General features: G+C 30.2%; 3 protein-coding genes and 1 non-coding gene across 4 annotated transcripts; 1 reads left to right on the top strand and 3 right to left on the bottom strand.

Moving 5' to 3' along the window:
* Nucleotides 1-112: 112 nt before the first annotated feature.
* LOC109598915 (uncharacterized) lies at nt 113-833 on the bottom strand. The gene is made up of 2 exons (XM_020014819.2): nt 541-833; nt 113-486 (listed from the first exon to the last, which is right to left on the bottom strand). Exons 1-2 carry the CDS (start codon nt 812-814, stop codon nt 164-166), a joined length of 597 nt encoding a protein of 198 aa, XP_019870378.1. The 5' UTR covers nt 815-833; the 3' UTR covers nt 113-163.
* Nucleotides 834-5,522: 4,689 nt separating this feature from the next.
* Nucleotides 5,523-6,468, bottom strand: LOC109598902 (uncharacterized). Its single transcript, XM_020014805.2, has 3 exons — nt 6,240-6,468; nt 5,962-6,178; nt 5,523-5,901 (listed from the first exon to the last, which is right to left on the bottom strand). Exons 1-3 carry the CDS (start codon nt 6,444-6,446, stop codon nt 5,585-5,587), a joined length of 741 nt encoding a protein of 246 aa, XP_019870364.1. The 5' UTR covers nt 6,447-6,468; the 3' UTR covers nt 5,523-5,584.
* Nucleotides 6,469-10,080: 3,612 nt separating this feature from the next.
* On the bottom strand, nt 10,081-10,972 carry LOC109598903 (uncharacterized). The gene is made up of 3 exons (XM_020014806.2): nt 10,560-10,972; nt 10,313-10,500; nt 10,081-10,253 (listed from the first exon to the last, which is right to left on the bottom strand). The coding sequence occupies exons 1-3, from the start codon at nt 10,957-10,959 to the stop codon at nt 10,116-10,118; spliced, it is 726 nt and encodes a 241-aa protein (XP_019870365.2). The 5' UTR covers nt 10,960-10,972; the 3' UTR covers nt 10,081-10,115.
* A 2,527-nt stretch (nt 10,973-13,499) lies between these two features.
* Trnae-uuc (transfer RNA glutamic acid (anticodon UUC)) lies at nt 13,500-13,571 on the top strand. Its single transcript has one exon. It is a non-coding gene; the product is annotated as a tRNA-Glu (tRNA).
* The last annotated feature ends 44 nt before the right edge of the window (nt 13,572-13,615 follow it).

Genomic DNA, 13,615 nt, shown 5'->3' with positions numbered 1-13,615 from the left:
TTAATATAATATAATATTTGTATGCGATAATTTTGTGTATTTAATTTTAAAATAGTATAATAAATAATTGAATTAATATTAAAATAAAACAAAATGTGGATGCTTTTCAAAAATAATTTAATGCTCAATAAATAAAACGTATATCACACATCAATAATACAACTTATTGACCCTGAGGATATGCACTGTAAGCCATCTGCTGCTCGACCGACCTCTTGGCTCTGGCGTGGTGGTCGTGCACCACGTCGTGGTGCCACGGGGCGTGCTCGTGGATGATCTGCGGCGCGGTGTCGTGGGCGATTTTGCCGCACAGCTTCCAAACGGCCATGCCCAGGGCGGCGACGAACGACACGAACGACAACTGGATGGCGTTCCAGGTCTTGATGGCGAGGATGCCCAAAGCGAGTGGGATCAGAGTCATGGCCTTGAGCAGGATGAACACGAGGATGGGGATGAAGATCTTCTTGAGCTTGCTCTTCTTGCGGGCTGAAAATCAACGGACAAATAGAACTCGGTGGTCCACTTGAACTGGTCGATTACCTTGCACTTCTCCTCCCCAGTTGAGCTTGAGGTCGATCTCATCGTTGTCCAGCTTCTTGGAGTCTAAGGTCACTGATCCAATGACGGGTAAGTTTAGGGTTAGGTCCTGGGATTTGATGTAGTTCTTGATGGTCTCCTCCAAGGATGCTTCGCTGCGTCCGGTTCCTTCGGCTTGTAGGAGGTTATCCAAGAGGGAGCTTTCGATTTTTGGTGCCGGATTAGCCTTGGCCAACACGAAGGTGGCGAACACCACGATAATCACTTTCCTGTACATTGTTCTAATCAATGTGGATCTGTGAACAAAATATGAATGATAATGTTATCAATGGACAATGAGTATTTATACAGCGATTAAACAAGTAGTGGTCATAAGTTAGTGGTGGTATTAATTTTAGCAGTAGAAAGTAATTGAACTGGATATTCTTAGCTAAATTTGTAGCGTTGGGTCCGTTTTGATCGAGTATGTCTTGGTGATATATTCGGAATATTAATGGGCGAAGCGATGGACATGAAAGTATTTGGATTATACAATTAGTTTAATTATTTGTGTTGGTTAGGTGTGAAGCCTGATTAATTGTTTGTTCTATTATTAATATGAAGCCTTACCTATTATCCTATAACGCCTTTTATGTAGGTTATGTCAAATTCAAATAAAAATCTTTAATTAAATTATTGACTTTAATTAAAACTTAAGCTTAAATAAGAGTTGCCGTCTTAGATTAACATTCTAAAATAGTAAAATTGCAAACTTCAATGTCATGTGAAAATTCTCCTTATAAGTATTCAAGACATGTCATAAATTAGGCAGCAAACAACACGAAGAAAGTTTAATCCATTTATAATGAATGATGTTTTGCATCTTAACAAACAAGTGCGTAAATCCTGTTGTACAAATAAATATAAACAAAAATATCTTTTAAACTGTACTTAATATTTATTTTTTATGGTCCTTTAATATTAATTCAATTAGTAAACTTAAAACTAACGTATCTTGAGTTGAGATACTGAAATGTTAAGCTTTGAATTTTAAAGATTTTAACACCAAATCTTGACCATTTAAAATCTAACCTAACCTTAATAATTCGATAAAAATTTTATCCACTAAGCTTGAAGTTTAAAATTATAAATTTTGATCCTAAACTGACCTTAAAAACTAGACTGAACTTTAATTTTGGGTCTTAGGGGGATAAAACTTAGTCCTGAAAACCTTAATTCTATGAAACTCAATTCATCATATTTTGAATGTAAAATTTTGGTCTCAAAACTTGAAGTTTTAATCTTAAAACTCATTAATTTGGTACTTTGGTTATAAAACTTTAAACCAAAAAAGTGGAACCTTAATCTTCCACCTCTAAATCTTTAAACTGAGATTCCTGAACATGATTCTTATGTGAATCATAAATTTTGGAAACTTAATCTTTGTTCTGAAGTTCTGAAACTTAGATTATTTGATTTTTTAATTTAATTTTGAATTTTAACCTCACATTTTGAACCTGGAAACATGAAAATAGTCAAATGTGGCTTGAATGTATCTGAAACATTGAAAGTTTGTTCTTACAACTATGAATCGTAGAATTTGTCTCCAGAACCTTAAATTTTGAATATCACAAAATAAAGCTATAACAAAACTGGTAAATTATAAATTTTGATCCTAAACTAACCTTAAAAACTAGACTGAACTTTAATTTTGGGTCTTTACAATTCTTTACTTAATATGTTTAAATAATAAAAACGTTTAAACCTTAATAATTCGATAAAACTTAGTCCTGAAAACCTGAATTCTATGAAACTCAATTCTTCATATTTTGAATGTAAAATTTTGGTCACAAAACTTGAAGTTTTAATCTTAAAACTCATTAATTTGGTACTTTGGTTATAAAACTTTACACCAAAAAAGTGGAACCTTAATCTTCCACCTCTAAATCTTTAAACTGAGATTCCTGAACATGATTCTTATGTGAATCATAAATTTTGGACACTTAATCTTTGTTCTGAAGTTCTGAAACTTAGATTATTTGATTTTTTTAATTTAATTTTGAATTTTAACCTCACATTTTGAACCTGGAAACATGAAAATAGTCAAATGTGGCTTGAATGTATCTGAAACATTGAAAGTTTGTTCTTACAACTATGAATCGTAGAATTTGTCTCCAGAACCTTAAATTTTGAATATCACAAAATAAAGCTATAACAAAACTGGTAAATTATAAATTTTGATCCTAAACTAACCTTAAAAACTAGACTGAACTTTAATTTTGGGTCTTTACAATTCTTTACTTAATATGTTTAAATAATAAAAACGTTTAAACCTTAATAATTCGATAAAACTTAGTCCTGAAAACCTGAATTCTATGAAACTCAATTCTTCATATTTTGAATGTAAAATTTTGGTCACAAAACTTGAAGTTTTAATCTTAAAACTCATTAATTTGGTACTTTGGTTATAAAACTTTACACCAAAAAAGTGGAACCTTAATCTTCCACCTCTAAATCTTTAAACTGAGATTCCTGAACATGATTCTTATGTGAATCATAAATTTTGGACACTTAATCTTTGTTCTGAAGTTCTGAAACTTAGATTATTTGATTTTTTTAATTTAATTTTGAATTTTAACCTCACATTTTGAACCTGGAAACATGAAAATAGTCAAATGTGGCTTGAATGTATCTGAAACATTGAAAGTTTGTTCTTACAACTATGAATCGTAGAATTTGTCTCCAGAACCTTAAATTTTGAATATCACAAAATAAAGCTATAACAAAACTGGTAAATTATAAATTTTGATCCTAAACTAACCTTAAAAACTAGACTGAACTTTAATTTTGGGTCTTTACAATTCTTTACTTAATATGTTTAAATAATAAAAACGTTTAAACCTTAATAATTCGATAAAACTTAGTCCTGAAAACCTGAATTCTATGAAACTCAATTCTTCATATTTTGAATGTAAAATTTTGGTCACAAAACTTGAAGTTTTAATCTTAAAACTCATTAATTTGGTACTTTGGTTATAAAACTTTACACCAAAAAAGTGGAACCTTAATCTTCCACCTCTAAATCTTTAAACTGAGATTCCTGAACATGATTCTTATGTGAATCATAAATTTTGGACACTTAATCTTTGTTCTGAAGTTCTGAAACTTAGATTATTTGATTTTTTTAATTTAATTTTGAATTTTAACCTCACATTTTGAACTTGGAAACATAAAAATAGTCAAATGTGGCTTGATTGTATCTGAAACATTGAAAGTTTGTTCTTACAACTGTGAACCACAGAATTTGTCTCCAGAACCTTAAATTTTGAATATCACAAAATAAAGCTATAACAAAACTGGTAAATTATAAATTTTGATAATAACCTAACCCTAAAAACTAGACTAAACTTTAATTTTGGGTCTTTACAATTCTTTACTTAATATGTTTAAATAATAAAAACGTTTAAACCTTAATAATTCGATAAAACTTAGTCCTGAAAACCTGAATTCTATGAAACTCAATTCTTCATATTTTGAATGTAAAATTTTGGTCTCAAAACTTGAAGTTTTAATCTTAAAACTCATTAATTTGGTACTTTGGTTATAAAACTTTAAACCAAAAAAGTGGAACCTTAATCTTCCACCTCTAAATCTTTAAACTGAGATTCCTGAACATGATTCTTATGTGAATCATAAATTTTGGACACTTAATCTTTGTTCTGAAGTTCTGAAACTTAGATTATTTGAATTTTAACCTCACATTTTGAACCTGGAAACGTAAAAATAGTCAAATGTGGCTTGATTGTATCTGAAACATTGAAAGCTTGTTCTTACAACTATGAATCGTAGAATTTGTCTCCAGAACCTTAAATTTTGAATATCACAAAGTAAAGCTCTAACAAAATTGGTAAATTATAAATTTTAATCCTAACCTAACCTTAAAAACTAGTCTAAACTTTATTTTTGGGTCTTTACAATTCTTTACTTAATATGTTTAAATAATAAAAAAGATTTAACCTTAATAATTCGATAAAACTTAGTCCTGAAAACATGAGTTCTATGAAACTCAATTCTTCATATTTTGAATGTAAAATTTTGATCACAAAACTTGAAGTTTTAATCTTAAAACTTATTAATTTGGTACTTCGGTTATAAAACTTTAAAACAAAAAAGTGGAACCTTAATCTTCCACCTCTAAATCTTTAAACTGAGATTCCTGAATATGATTCTTATGTGAATCATAAATTTTTGACACTTAATCTTTGTTCTGAAGTTTTGAAACTTAGATTATTTGATTTTTTAATTTAATTTTGAATTTTAACCTCACATTTTGAACCTGGAAATAAAAATAGTCAAATGTGGCTTGAATGTATCTGAAACATTGAAAGCTTGTTCTTACAACTATGAACCGTAGAATTTGTCTCCAGAACCGTAAATATCACAAAGTAAAGCTTTAACAAAACTGGTAAATTATAAAATTTGATCCTAATCTAGCTTTAAAAACTAGTTTAGCCACAAAACTTTAATCTTAAAACTTATTAATTTTATACTTTAAACCAAAAAAAGTTGAATCACAAATTTTGGACAATGAATCTTTGTCCTGAAGTTGTGAAACTTAGATTCTTTGACTTTTTAATTTTGAATCTTAACCTCACATTTTGAACCAGGAAACATAAGGATAGTTATCTGTAGCCTTTTAATTTTAAACCTTAACCTCACATTTTGAACCTCTAAACATGAAAATAGTTAATTGTAGCCTGAATGTATCTGAATCTTTGAAAGTTGGTTATTACAACTGTGAACCGTAGAATTGAATCTCAGCGGGTAAAGCTTTAACAAAGTTTGACTTTAATCATCAGTCTTTAAATCTTATACTGAGGTTCTTGAATCTGGAACTTTAAACTTATATGAATCTTCAGTTTTTGGACACTAAATCTTTGGTCTGAAGTTTTGAATTCCAAAGATTAAAGTTTCAACAGGAACTAAAGAATGACAATCAATTAAACAACAAATTTCGTGCTTTATTCAATAAATAACATTCAATAAATTAAATAAATAATCAAGTCTTTTATTGTTGGGCGTAAGCCGAGTAAGCCAAGTCTTGAGCACCGTCGAACGACCTCTGGATGTACTGGTTGGCGAACTGCTGGGCCTCCCACGGTCCATGAGCGGCGATCTGAGGATGAGCGTTGTCGGTGGCGATCTTCTTGCACAGCTGGAAGATGGCCAGACCGACGGAGACGACGAAGGAGAGGAAGGACAGTTGGAGGGCGTTCCAGGCCTTCAGTCCCAAGACACCGAGGGCGAGTGGCACCAAGGTCATCGCTTTAAGGAGCACGAACACCAAGATGGGGATGAAGATCTTCTTCAGTTTGGATTTACGTGCTGCAAAACAACGAAACGGTTACTTAGTTTTTGGGGTTGGGGTTCGGGTGGTTGGTTAACCTTCTTGTACGCCGTTGCCGAAGTTGATTTTGAAGTCGATTTCGTCGTTGTCCAAGTTCCTGGCGGCCAAAGTGACGGAACCGACGGCGGGCAATTTGAATGTGGCGTCGTGGCTCTTGATGTACTCTTCAACGTTGTTCTCAATTGAACCGTCTCCTCTAGCAGACACTTCATTGGCACGGTAGCTGTTCCTGGTAATCTCTACAGCTTCCGACAGCTGCAACAGAAACAAGTTAGCAATGGTCACAGCACTTGAACAACAACAACAGCAACAATACTTGAACGTTATCGTTTTGGAAGAAGCCATCCAAGAACGTGATGGCTTTGAGTTTGAAGCACGCAATTGGATCGTCATCAGCACACAAAGATCTCATCTCCTCAACACTGGAGTCCAATGGTGTACCCTTCCAGAAGGCGGGTTTGGCAGGAGAAGCACACGCTACACCTACTAAAGCTAAAGCGACGCACACTTTGAAGAAGGCCATCGTATGTTTCTTCTACGACACAACACAAGCGAATGATACTTTCTGGAACACACCCCGACTATTTATACGCACACGATCGGAAATGATAATGTAAACGCGCATTGTTCTGCCTAATCCGTAATGTAGTTCGTATATTAAATTAAAAGCGGACTTTTTATCATTCGGACCCGGTGTGAATGACAATTCGTTTCGATTATCCGGCGTGACAATATCGTAGGGATATTAAGGACGTGCTGTTGTTATTCAGGACGTCGATGGTTTTTTAAACGTAGGTATTTGGGACGATGTTACTTTTGTTTGACGTCCACTCCGTTGAAGTCGAGTGAAATTCTTTTTTGGTGCTGCTTACATAAAATTTTGCTAGTTGATCCACTTTGATTCTGCGAAACTTTCAACTCGAACTGTGCTGTCAATATTAAACGAACTAATTCATTACACATTGATTCGATTTGTTGTTATTGTTGTTGGGATAAGTTTGAAATTAAATAAAATACCGTCACAACTTTAAAATTCCATATTCAAACATCCGGGTTCGTTTTCGTTTTTGAATATGAAACCTGCATAGTTAAAGACGTTACGGAATTCATAATAAAACTGCACATTCAGACAGTTGCTCACACATAGTATAAGTAATTAATTTATTGATATCGGAAATGACGTAACATCATTGAACTTAGTTCTTCAGACATTTAATTTTTATGACTTTACTTATTTATTTTTCTGTCTGGTGTTAATTATGGAAGAAAAAAGAATAGGTCAGTGAAGTGACTGATCAAAATATCTTTCAGTTGAACATGAAATTTTTCTTAACTTCAAAACTATAAACCTCCATCATTGGAATTGTTTCTTAACACTTTTTATCAAATTAAATCCAACATCTGACTTCTTTGTATTTGAATATTGTTCTTCTAACTTTTAAATTTCAAATTTCAACCTTCATAACCTTTAAAAATATTTTGAAGTTTGCGGAGAAACTTTCCTGAAGTCAAATCAAATCATTTCAGACTTTAAATCTAGAAACTTTTGTACCAGAAACCATGATAAACCTTTCTCTAAACTTTTTTAATTTGAACCTCCAACCTTTATAGTTTTATTCATTGAACCTTTAAAACTGCATCTTTGTGCCTTTGAAGTAATTGGACCATGAATGGTTAATCTTTAAACCTTGAACTTCCAGTATTAAACCTTAATCCCTAAACTTTTAATTTCGAACCTCCATGATTCATAATTTTATAAAAATATAACTTAAAAATTAAATTTCAGATTTTAGGATCTTTGAACCTTTGAAGTTTAAGGCTAATTGTAAATTAAACCTGTTCCTTGAAACCAAATATCTTAAATCATTTTAATCACTTTTAAAAGTTTCTTTACATACTCTGAAACTTCAGATTTAAACTTTTGTTTTATGGATAAATCTTGAACTTGAACTCTTAAACTTTAAAACTTCAGTTAAAAATATTAGGATTTTTGAACCTATGAAGTTTTAGATTAAATTATCAACCTTTAATCGACATTTCATATATTAAAAATGGAAACTTAGGCCTTTGACATTTTAACATTATACCATTTGAGACATTAACCTTAAAAGACTAAACATTGAGACTTAGACCTTAATTTTTGTTTATTAATTACTGAAATATGTTTATTAACACTTAAATATGTAGTTCTATTATCTTAAACCACGAAACTTCCTCATTTGTACTTTGAAACTTAATCTTTAAACATTTAATTACCTTAAACCTTTAGACATTAACTTTAAAAGATTAAACTTTGAGACTTATACCTTAATCTTTGCTTATTAATTATTGAAATATGTTTCTTGACACTTAAATATGTAGTTCTATTAACTTAAACTACGAAAATCACTCATTTATACTTTAAAATTCATTTTCCAAACATTTAATTTTGAACATTCAAATTCTGAACTTTTTAAAATTTTAAAATTTGGACCACAAACTTGAACCTTGAACTTAAAATATTGAGATCTTTGCTCTTTTGAAGCTTGAGACTAATTGTGAATAGAGTCTTTGGTTCCTTGGAACCATTATACTGATTTTTTAACCTGAAACTTAAACCTTGAGACATTAACCTTAAATGATTAAACTTTGAGACTTATACCTTAATCTTTTTTATCAATTATTGAAATATGTTTCTTGACTCTTAAATATGTAGTTCTATTAACTTAAACCACGAAAGTTCCTCGTTTGTGCTTTGAAAATTGTTCTCTAAACATTTAATTTTGTACATTTAACTTCTGAAGCTTTAAATCTTAAAATTTGAACCACAAACTTGAACTTTGAATTTAAAATACGAAAATCTTTGCTTTTTTGAAGTTTGAGACTAATTGTGAATATAGTCTTTGGTTCCTGGAAACCATAAAATTGTTTCTTTTTTAACCTGATACATTAAACCTTGAGACATTAACCTTAAAAGATTAAAATTTGAGACTTAGACCTTAATTCTTGTTTGTTAATTACTGAAATATGTTTCTTGACACTTAAATATGTAGTTCTATTAAACTAAATTAAGAAACTTACTTGTTTATACTTTAAAATTCATCTCTAAACATTTAATTTTGTACATTCAACTCCTGAACCTTCAAATCTTAAAATTTGAACCACAAACTTGAACCTTGAACTTAAAATATTGGGATCTTTGCTCTTTTGAAGCTTGAGACTAATTGTAAATATAGTCTTTGGTTCCTGGAAACCGTAATACTATTTTTTATAAGGTGATACCTTAAACCTAGAGGCCTTAACCTTAAAAGATTAATATTTGAGACTTAGACATTAATTCTTGTTTGTTAATTACTGAAATATGTTTCTTGACATTTAAATATGTAGTTCTATTAAGTTAAATTAAGAAACTTACTAGTTTATACTTTAAAATTCATTTCTAAACATTTAATTTTGTACATTCAACTTCAGAACCTTCAAATCTTAAAATTTGAACCACAAACTTGAATCTTGAATTTAAACTATGAAGATCTTTGCTCTTTTGAAGCTTGAGACTAATTTTAAATGAAGTCTTTGGTTCCTTGAAACCGTAATACTATTTGTTTTACCTGGTATCTTAAACCTTGAGACATTAACTTTAAAAGTTTAAAATTGGAGACTTAGACCTTAATTCTTGTTTGTTAATTACTGAAATATGTTTCTTGACACTTAAATATGTAGTTTCTATTAAATTAACTTAAGAAACTTACTAGTTTATATTTTAAAATTCATTTCTAAATATTTAATTTTGTACATTCAACTTTTGAACCTTTAAATCTTAAATTTTGAACCACAAACTTGAACCTTGAGTTTAAAATATCTTAATATCTTTGCTCTTTTGAAGCTTGAGACTAATTTTAAATGAAGTCTTTGGTTTCTTGAAACCGTAACACTGTTTGTTTTACCTGATACCTTAAACCTTGAGACATTAACCTTAAAAGGTCAAACTTTGAGACTTAGACCTTGTAAAGTTCTTCAAGAATTAATTTCATAATTTTCAGCCTTTAAAGATGTTTCTTATTTAAACCAAGGTCAGTAATAAATGAGAGTAGATCATGTTTGTTATTATAGTTTTTTCAAATTCAATTTAAATATGCATGAGCAATAAAATACTGTTTTAATTTGTTCAATAATTTAATAAAATAAATAAACAATAACAATTTAATAAATTAAATCAGTTCAAATGTGCGTTGTAAGCCATTTCTTGAGCGGACAACTCTCTTCCGTAGCCAGGATGTTCCCATGCAACAGGGGCGTGTTCAATGTGATGATCGATGTGTTGTGGGTAGTGGATGACTTCGTAGTTCACAACCTGGAATCACATTGACAATTTAGTGTTTACAACACACAATTTTTTAAATAGTTGTTTACTTTTGGTTTGGTGAATTTGAAGATCAACAAGGCGCCAGTCAAAACCATGGACAGAAGACCCAAGGTGAGGGCTTTCCACGTTTTCAAGGCGATCAAAGCCAGGGCAAGTGGCACAAGAACTGCAGTCTTGAATTTAAGACCCAACAAGAATGGTACGATAACCTTCTTCACCAGTTTGGAGGAACGACCTGCAACAACACCAAAACAATTTAGTTTAACAACTAGGAGTCGGTTGTGGAGTGGGTACCAGTTGCAGCAAGAGGTACTTGAACGTCTTGTGGTGTGAACGACCTGGGCAAGAGACTTCCCAACGGTCCTTCGGCTCTCAGGATTTCGGGCGCCTTGGCCACCAACTCGTGGCTTTGCAGGAAGTCCTCGAACTTGTCGAAAATGTCTTCGGCCATTCCGCGTTGTTCGTCGTGCTCCGGAACGTTCTTCTTGACAACCAGCAAGTCCTCGGTGATCTTGATCACGGGCCTGTCGGCCACCTCGCTAATCCAACTGAGAGCTTTGGGCTTCACGCAGCTGACGGACAGGTCCTGGATGCACGAGTGGTACATGTCCTGGAGCAAGCCCATTGCGGACTTTTCGGCGTGCGCTGATGCCAGAACGGCTGCGACGACGACTACGAACTTCAGGCCGACCATGTTGTTGTTGATTACACAAGTTGACAAATGATAGGAGAGAAAAGTTTGGCGGTGGTTAAATACATTCAGTGACGGAAATAGAAACCAAATGCGACAAATGGGGCTGTACGTGACCGGCATCGGGCGCTTGTGCGTCGCGATTCGTTTTCGTCGGAAAACCAGGTCCTGTACCAAAATTGATTAATTAACAATGCCTAGGTGTTGTTATGCTTGTCTTCATTAAGTTAAGTATGTGGATTGTTGCTTAATCTGATTGAAAGAGTGACCATTGACAAATAAATTATTACAATTTTTGTTGTTGGAAATTAAACAAAAACATAATTTTGTGATAGTTACATAATTTTTATAATATTAGTCACAGTTCTTAGTTTAAAAATAATTTTTTTACATAAAAAAATCAAATATTTTTTGTCCCTTATAATTAAATATTGTTTTCTTACAGTTCTTGATAATATGTGGTAATTTATCAAGTGCTTGTATCTGTATCTATGAAATAGTTAATATTTATTCTAATTTGTTTAAATTTATTAATGCAATTGATGCCATTTTTATTAAAAATATTTATTTTATTGATTAAACATTCTGTTTGTTGTCTCTTATAATTAAATATTGTTTTCTTATAGTTTTGTCACTTATATTAAAAGTTCTTCATAACATGTGCTAATTTATCAAGTGCTTGTATATGTATCTATGAAATAGTTAATATTTATTCTAATTTGTTTAAATTTATTAATGTAATTGATGCCACTTTTATTAAAAATAATAATTTTATTGATTATTATTATATGATTCTGTATGTTGTCTCTTATAATTAAATATTGTTTTCTTATAGTTTTGTCACTTATATTAAAAGTTCTTCATAACATGTGCTAATTTATCAAGTGCTTGTATATGTATCTATGAAATAGTTAATATTTATTCTAATTTGTTTAAATTTATTAATGCAATTGATGCCATTTTTATTAAAAATATTTATTTTATTGATTAAACATTCTGTTTGTTGTCTCTTATAATTAAATATTGTTTTCATATAGTTTTGTCACTTATATTAAAAGTTCTTCATAACATGTGCCAATTTATCAAGTGCTTGTATATGTATCTATGAAATAGTTAATATTTATTCTAATTTGTTTAAATTTATTAATGCAATTGATGCCATTTTTATTAAAAATATTTATTTTATTGATTAAACATTCTGTTTGTCGTCTCTTATAATTAAATAATGTTTTCTTATAGTTTTGTCACTTATATTAAAAGTTCTTCATAACATGTGCCAATTTATCAAGTGCTTGTATATGTATCTATGAAATAGTTAATATTTATTCTAATTTGTTTAAATTTATTAATGTAATTGATGCCACTTTTATTAAAAATAATTATTTTATTGATTAAACATTCTGTTTGTCGTCTCTTATAATTAAATATTGTTTTCTTATAGTTTTGTCACTTATATTAAAAGTTCTTCTTAACATGTAGTAATTTATCAAGTGCTTGTATCTGTATCTATGAAATAGTTAATATTTATTGTAATTTATTTAAATTTATTAATGTAATTGATGCCACTTTTATTAAAAATAATTATTTTATTGATTAAACATTCTGTTTGACGTCTCTTATAATTAAATATTGTTTTCATATAGTTTTGTCACTTATATTAAAAGTTCTTCTTAACATGTGGTAATTTATCAAGTGCTTGTATCTGTAATAGTGTATTAGTTAATATTTAATCTAATCTGTTTAAATTTATTAATGCAATTAATGGCACTTTTATCATATTCTTATAGTTTTGATACTTATATTAGAACTTCTACATAACTTATGGTAATTTAACATAAATTAATGCAATTAATGCATTGTTTTAACAAATATCAATATTCTATAACTACGAAATAGGTTAATTTGTTTTAATTTATTATTTAAATATTGCTTTTTTATAACTTTTAATCATTTATTTTAAAACTTTGTCACTTAAAATGACTTAAAAGTCTCAACAACTATTATTTAAATTTATGAAATTTTTGTTCTTTTATTTAATAAGTAATACTAATTAAGCTGTTTGTTGTCTTATCGCAGTTTACTAATTTCTTTTGAACAATCAAACTCGTGCCATAAAAAAAGTAAACTACTATTTTAGTCCATCAATGTAGTGTGAGAACTTAATATAGAAATCTCTTATATTTAGTTTAGAATATTGTCGGGGAGATGGCAGTATAAACACATATTAAAAATGAGTAATTTATGTAATAAAAATTACAAAAGATAATCTTCTATTTTTATAATCACCTATTGCAACTGTCTCACTTTTAATAATTTAATTCAGGCTTTATTTTATGTAAGTTTTGTAACAATTTATTGTAAGAACTTGATATTACTTAATTATTTAATTGAATAGTCATAAAGTATACATTATTTGACTTGCGTGTAACACTCATTTCAACTTTTTGATTTCATTTGATAATCAATTTACAAATTTACTATTGTTGTATTTTAACAATAAATAAAGCACTTTTTAAACCTGATTCCCTTAACATTTATACAACTCCGATATGGTCTAGTGGCTAGGATACCTGGCTTTCACCCAGGAGGCTCGGGTTCGATTCCCGGTATCGGAAAATCTTTTTAAATTTTTTTATTAAACTAAATTTAATTTGTTGGT

The sequence above is a fragment of the Aethina tumida genome, chromosome 5, assembly GCF_024364675.1.
Source record: "Aethina tumida isolate Nest 87 chromosome 5, icAetTumi1.1, whole genome shotgun sequence".
Lineage (NCBI taxonomy): Eukaryota > Metazoa > Arthropoda > Insecta > Coleoptera > Nitidulidae > Aethina > Aethina tumida.
This window is presented reverse-complemented; position numbering and strand designations above follow the sequence as displayed.

Coding starts and splice junctions, on each gene's coding strand:
- LOC109598902 (XM_020014805.2), bottom strand. CDS start 6,446: ATGGCCTTCTTCAAAGTGTGCGTCGCTTTAGCTTTAGTAGGTGTAGCG. Junction 6,179..6,239: donor TCCAAAACGATAACGTTCAA/GTATTGTTGCTG, acceptor TTTCTGTTGCAG/CTGTCGGAAGCTGTAGAGAT. Junction 5,902..5,961: donor CGGCAACGGCGTACAAGAAG/GTTAACCAACCA, acceptor GTTGTTTTGCAG/CACGTAAATCCAAACTGAAG.
- LOC109598903 (XM_020014806.2), bottom strand. CDS start 10,959: ATGGTCGGCCTGAAGTTCGTAGTCGTCGTCGCAGCCGTTCTGGCATCA. Junction 10,501..10,559: donor AGTACCTCTTGCTGCAACTG/GTACCCACTCCA, acceptor GTGTTGTTGCAG/GTCGTTCCTCCAAACTGGTG. Junction 10,254..10,312: donor TCAAATTCACCAAACCAAAA/GTAAACAACTAT, acceptor ATGTGATTCCAG/GTTGTGAACTACGAAGTCAT.
- LOC109598915 (XM_020014819.2), bottom strand. CDS start 814: ATGTACAGGAAAGTGATTATCGTGGTGTTCGCCACCTTCGTGTTGGCC. Junction 487..540: donor CTGGGGAGGAGAAGTGCAAG/GTAATCGACCAG, acceptor GTTGATTTTCAG/CCCGCAAGAAGAGCAAGCTC.